The sequence below is a fragment of the Dipodomys ordii genome, unplaced genomic scaffold, assembly GCF_000151885.1.
Source record: "Dipodomys ordii isolate 6190 unplaced genomic scaffold, Dord_2.0 Scaffold85, whole genome shotgun sequence".
Taxonomy (NCBI): domain Eukaryota; kingdom Metazoa; phylum Chordata; class Mammalia; order Rodentia; family Heteromyidae; genus Dipodomys; species Dipodomys ordii.
The window spans coordinates 724,011-730,796 of NW_012267301.1; the positions used below are offsets into that span (position 1 = coordinate 724,011).

At 37.9% G+C, this 6,786-nt stretch overlaps 1 protein-coding gene across 1 annotated transcript in view; it reads left to right on the forward strand.

Moving 5' to 3' along the window:
- The first annotated feature begins 6,208 nt into the window (after nt 1–6,208).
- The window catches only part of Chsy3 (chondroitin sulfate synthase 3), a 303,071-nt gene continuing 302,493 nt past the window's right edge, over nt 6,209–6,786 (forward strand). Inside the window, exon 1 of the mRNA XM_013025480.1 lies at nt 6,209–6,779. Within this exon, the coding sequence (XP_012880934.1) occupies nt 6,209–6,779 (571 nt within the window). The remainder of the gene's footprint in view (nt 6,780–6,786) is intronic.

A 6,786-nucleotide genomic window follows, 5' to 3' on the forward strand; every position in this document is an offset into this window, starting at 1 on the left:
GAAGTCTTTACAGCATTGATGTTCAAAACTATTAAAAGACATATCATCATTAGTTTTCTATAGACTTACACAAAAACTCATGTTATACTCAGAAAGAAAAATTATTATAATCCCTGACTACCTCACTGGAGGGCCAAAATCTTGAACAGATTATTCATTTTGTTACACCTAAAGCATATGTGTTTGACAATGGGTTGAAAGATGTGATCCCTAAGTTCTTCAACATTCTAGCAAAATATTCTGAATGTAATAAGATTAGTGATTATAGAAAAGGAAATGTCCCTAGTCTCTCCTCTTATGATCTTTAGTAATGATGGTATGGTTCTGAAGGAATATAATACAATATAAGCATTATTTAAATTAATTTTACTTCTCTCAAATGTAGCTACTAGAAAACCTTAAATTAAGTCAATGTTATATTTCTACTTCCCTGCACTGATTTGTACAGAAAAGGAAGCCAAGTAATTGATAGGGTAGAATATAATAGAAGAGGGTAGTGTGTAAAAAATTTTTTTCAGATACAAAATACTGGGTTGGCCGCCAGTGGCTCACACCTGTAATTCTAGCTGCTCAGGAGGCTTAGATCTGAGAATCGCGGTTCAAAGCCAGACCGGGAAGGAAAGACTGTGAGACTCTTATCTCCAATAAACCACTCAGAAAACCAGAAGTGGTACTTTGGCTCAGTGGTAGCCTTGAATTGAAGAGATGAGGGACAGCGCCCAGGCCCAGAGTTCAAGCCCCACAACCGAAAAAAAAATAAAAATAAATAAAAATAAAATACTGGGTTGTAGTTTATTAATGATATAAGAGAATAGTGAAAGGAGAAAATTGAAAAAAATCCACATATCATAACTAGTACTTTTTTCTTTGTAGGCACTTCTGTTCATGTCTGAGACTTTCACTGATGTCCAGAGAGAAAGGAAAAACTGTAAGTTTTAATTTTGGGGGGGGAGGGGCTGGTCGTGGGTTTTGAACTCTGGGCTTGGGCGCTGTCCCTCAGCTCTTCAGCTCAAGGTCAGCACTCTACCGCTTGAGCCCAGCGCCACTTCCTTTAATTTGTTATGGTCACCTCTTGAACCTTTTCTCAATGATTAATTAGTCTCATTCTTTCTCAATTGATCTTTTAGAGAAGTGAATCTTGTTTTCTTCAGATAAATTTATTTAAAAAAAACTTTGTGCTCATCTTACACAAATGGATGATTCACTTTAAATATTTTGTTACAGAGAATTCAAATTTATCCAAAGGGAATTTCACCAAGTACTAATCAATACCTGGGCAGTTAGGATTTTCACATAACAGCCTCTGTCATATCCTCCATCTCATCTTATTTGAAATGCAGGTATCATACTAGTTCTTCAATAAACATGTTAGTATGCATTTCTGAAATAGTTTTAAAAATTATTTTGTGCCCATTCTGGGGCTTGAAATCAGGACCTGGACTCTTTCTTGAGCAAAAAGCTCAAGGCTATTGTTCTACCACTTGAGCCACAGCTCTACTTCTGGCTTTTTGGTGGTTAATTGGAGGTAAGAGTCTCAGAGACTTTCTTGCTCAGGCTGGCTTCCAACTGCAATCTGTGGATTTCAGCTTCCCAAGTAGCTAGGTTACAGGCATGAGCCACCAACGCCTGGCCTCTTAACTAAAAGCTTAAAAGATTGTACCCTAAGAGTATTTTCATATGTAAAAACAAAATGTATGCTTAACAATATCTTCGCTTAATATTGATATTTATGCTTAATAGTATCCAGTTCCATTAAAAAAAAAACCCAAAACACATCTATTACATTCTTGCAGTGATTACTTAAGTGGGCCCTGAAACTTAATTTTGGTTTTACTAATGAGTTACTATTTTTTCCAGCAATGAATTCTGATCATGTTCTCATGTGCTAATTTCTGAGAAAATGAAAATATTAATATTTATATTCTTGCCTCTGTATTACTATATTCCTTGGCAATATGAAGATATTTCTAATGTAATTTATCCCTTAAAAAACAAACTGAATTACCATTATGATGGTTAACCACTAGATGCCACAGTTGCTTCACACAAATGAAATCAATTCAGCTTTGAAAATAGCTCAAGAACATCTTGAATCAGTGTCAATAAAATCCTAAGCTTGATTTAACCCTGTAATAGACAAATTTAATGAATTATTGAAGTTTTTCATTTAGCTTTTATAAGTGATCAATGCATCCTTCAACAGCCATCCAGATAATACTGTGTATTTAATAGATTTAACTCCAGGTTGTGAAACGTAATTATTACATTACGATAGCCAAATATGGACTTGATTGGCTTGTTAACAGATTTAGGGAGGACAGGAAATCAGCTTTGCACTTTTCTCTGCAAAATATATTAGGAGGTTTTTGTTCTTATTGCTTTTTTTTCAAAATTTGCCACCAGGATGCTTCACAAAGGTTTTATAAAATGATTTACAAGTATCAACCTAAATGTCCCTCCGCAAATGAATGGATCAAGAAAATATGGAATATATACACATGGGAATTCTCTTCCATCAGAAAGAATGAGATTGTACTGTTCATAAGGAATGGAAAAACTTGGAAAAATTATATCGAGGGAAGTAATACCCAAAGAAACACAGGTTGCATCATTTTCCTCATTTGTTGTAACTAGAAAGTGCCTATAAATCTACAAGGAAACACACTGGACAGTAAAAGACAAAAAATACACTTGGACATAATAAATTATACAGGATATTCGACATTCACACAGTGAGACCAAAGGGGCTAGTCTTAGAAGAGAATCACAAAGGCTCAATAGTTATGAGCATCTGATTATATAAAATGATGTTTATCAAAATGAACTCCAAGAAATTGAAACAAAAGGTTTTATGTTATTTTGTTTCTTATACTTTTTCCACCTCCTTTGTCACTGTTTTTTTATTTCTGTACCTTTTGTCTTGTCTGTAAGTTTACCCATTTTGGGAAGGATAAGGGGAAGCACAGAAATGATGGGACAAAGGTGAACTAATTCATCAGTGTTACTAGACACTGTGTTGAAAATGAACTATATAAATTGTGGAAGGTAACTGGAGGGAAAATCTGGGAAAAAATAAGGGAAGAAGTGACACTGTTCAAAAAGAAATGTACTCATTACCTGACTTATGTAACTCACCCCTCTGCACATCACCTTTGCAATAACAATAAAATGATTTACAGGTTTATTTACTGGCTTAGTCTTGGTTAGCTAATGATAGCAATTATATTGGGCTTTCTAGCTAGGGATAAGAGAATTACGTGCATTTATATATTCATTCTTTTAATATATTGCACAGATTTTCCTATGTATTTTAATATGCAATTATGCTTTTTCTTCAATTATGTTTCCACACAAATTTGTTTCCCAACAAATTTTTATCTAAATGATATTTTTTCTTAAATTCTTCCTAGAATTTTTAAAAATCATTTTTAACAAAGAAAAGTTAGTCTTTAGGAGAGATGTCCAACAATATTATCAAAAGGTCATGTATCTTCCACATGAAAGTAAGCCTAAGAAAATTACTTTGCTGACTTTGGGAAATACAAATAAGTATGTACAAGAAATTCAATAAATATAAAATCAAATTCATATGTAAAAAACTTTCCTTACACTTGTGCTTATTACAAATGAGAAAGCAGTAACAACTGACTGTGTGAAGAGAAGAAAAAGATGTTTTTTTTTCTCTTATTCCAAAGGGAAGTTTTAAGTGCTCTGAATATACTTTGTTCCTTTCTAGTTTTTCTCTCCATGAACACCAGAATGATCCTATTAAATACAAGTATAGGAGTCCTACTGTCAAATATCCGAAACAGTTTTGTCCTGACTCTATAAAATACCTTATTTTTCACTCTGAATAAAAGCCAACGTCTTTATAAATGACTACATTGCTCTAAATCCACATTCTTCAATATTCTAACCACTAGTCACCTATTGAATATTTGAAATATAATATTTGAATATAATAAGCTGAAATATGTTGTAAGCCTAACATGCTTAAGGGCTCTAAAACGTAGTGATAATATAAAGAATGTAAAATAATTAACTGATAATTGCATACAGATAAAATTTTGTAATATTATTTTGGACATATTAATTTAAACAAAAAGTACACAAACATTATTATAATTCTTCTTTTGTAGGTGTGGCTACTAAAACAAATTACATAGCTTGAATTTTAGTTCAGTTGGACATATCTGGTTTAAATTTTCAGCAGAACTCTAGTTCCCTTCCACTTCCAAAGTTCACTGTCTTTCAATATGCCATGTCTTTCTGAAAGTCTTGATTCTGGGTGTCCCCTCTTCCTGAAAAGTCCTCTTCAGATACCTTCAGTTTCCTCAGTTTAAAAAAGAAATTTCCTGTTAAAATTATTTGCAAAAAGAACTCTGACCTATCGATTATAAACGTTCTCATTCAACACAGGTGCACTGCCACCTAGCCACTTCTATTCCTTAGAAACACTAATCATCAAATCTATTATTAATTTGTGTAAAATATTGCACACATAAGAAGTGTGTGTGCTCATGTACTCAAATGCATGATTTTACATTAGTAAAATTTGTGCCCCGTGAAATTATTGGTCTGTCGTTTTATTTGCTGCTGTTTTGATACGAAGTACCTGGCTTAAAATGGATGCATTATGAATATTTGTGGAAAAAAATAAAAGAATCAAATAAGTCATCTAAAATATTTATCATGAGGAAAGTGGAAAGTGAGAAGAACTGACAATTCCTCTACATGTGTACAACAAACCACACACTGTGTTAAGGAGTAACATTTAATATCTTAATAAACCCTTTCAGATAAAGGACTTTGCCAAATTACTACCTAATATTGAGTATCACATCAATGCCTGTTGTTTTACTCAATAAATATTTTGTTGACATATCATGTCTAAAGCTGTCCACCTCATCTAATGTGTAAGACAACAACATATTTGTAGTTGTCAAATAAATTGATGAATCAAATATATTTTCCCCTAACACATTCTAAGCATAAGTGCATTGTTTGTGCCCAATGAAAATCAATGAGTGACTTTGTGTTGATGAACTGCATCCATTAGAGTGGCCAGGCTAAACACTACAGTGGAGTTGGCTGGTGTTTGGGTGGACTATTTGTTCTTTACTGACCATGTGTGATTGGATATCCTCTGGAAATATGCTTTCCAACACAGTAACTTCTAACCATATGGGAGGATATTTATATTAAAATTAAATAAAACTGGAAATGTATTTCCACCACCACATAGCCACATTTCAAGGTCTAGACATCATGTGGTCAGTGGTAGTTTATCAGGCAACGATAGTAACATTCATTAGAGGAGAAGTTATGTTGAATAACATTGTTCTGGAAGGCCTAAAATGTTCTTGGAAGCATGTATACACGCGTATATATGTATGTATGTATGCATATGGATAGATGGATGGATGGATGGATGGATGGATGGATGGATGGACGGATGGATGAATCCAGCTATCTCCACTAGTCAAACAAGTCGGCTTCTTACATATTCTTAAGAAGCTGGCTTGTTTGGCTAGTTTTGCATCTTAACTGAAATTCAAATTCGAGGAGTCCAGGAATCTTTATTCCCATGTGTCTCTGAGCAAACCTCAGACATGGAAAAGGAGATTCATTGTCCATAGATGAAGCATTTAGTCAGACGTGTTCATGCACAGCTAGTGAGTGATGTGGAAAGAACCGCTCCTCCAAGCACTCTGGGCAGGCCTCCTGTTCCAGGGAGGCCGCCAACACCTTGCTAGGATTATGCCTAATGCCTTTCAATATCATCCCTTCCCGTCTGATGTATAAAACAGAAGACAATCTGAAGCGAGGTAAGGTTTTAAAAGTATACAAACTGCACCCGCGGCTCACAGCTAGATGCCCAACCATCACGGAGAAATTTCTAAGTGTTCTTCTAACTGCCATGTCTTTATGATATATCTAACATTGTAATTAGTTTAAGAAGATTGTTGACCAGTGTAATTTAACTTTTTAGGTTTCTACTCCTGAATATTTCCCTCTCTTGTCCCAGAGGTAAAAAACGTCTCCTGTCGTTGCCTTAGGGTATAGATAACAGGAGAGACCAGAAACTGTCTTCTCGTTTGTTTTCCCATCACGGTTACTGGGAAAGGGCTTCCTTGGTGGGAGTGGTCCAGGTCTTGCCCTGTGGCTTTGCCAGTTACGCAGAACTGGTCTTGGACCAAGCCTGGGCATGGCGCCTGGTTCTAACTTGTGGACGATAGCAAGGAGAGACCCGGGAGGGACGTTCACAGGTGGAGAGGGGGCACGTCCTTGCGCTAGGCTCCTCTTCCCTAATAAGGGGGCCTCCAAAGCTCTCAGATCTTCCTGTTTGAGGAGCCACTCGGAGGACGGTGTAGAGTTCATGTATGACGGGGAGTCGGGTGGACCGACGGCCAGGCAGCGAGCCGCGGGGTGGAGGAGCGAAGGCGCGGGGAGGAGGGGGGAAGGGCGGGAAGCGACCCGCAGGCAGCGCCCCGGGGCGGGTGGCGCGGGAAAGGGTCGTACCCGGGCGGAAGGGGCCGCAGGCCGGGGTTCGGCGCCCGCCGGGGGTTTGGGGACCGAGCTCTGCCGACTAGGTCAGCGGGACCCCGGACGCGGGGTCGGGGGCCGGCGGAGGGCGGGACGGGACGGGGAAGGAGAGGGAGCCGGGAGAGGAGGGGCGAGGGGCGGCGGCGATGGAGCCGGGGGAAGCCCGGCAGGCACCGTCTCCTTCCGGAGAGGAGACCGGCTCCGGGCCCGGGAGCTGGCCGGGGCGTCCGAGGGCGGGCG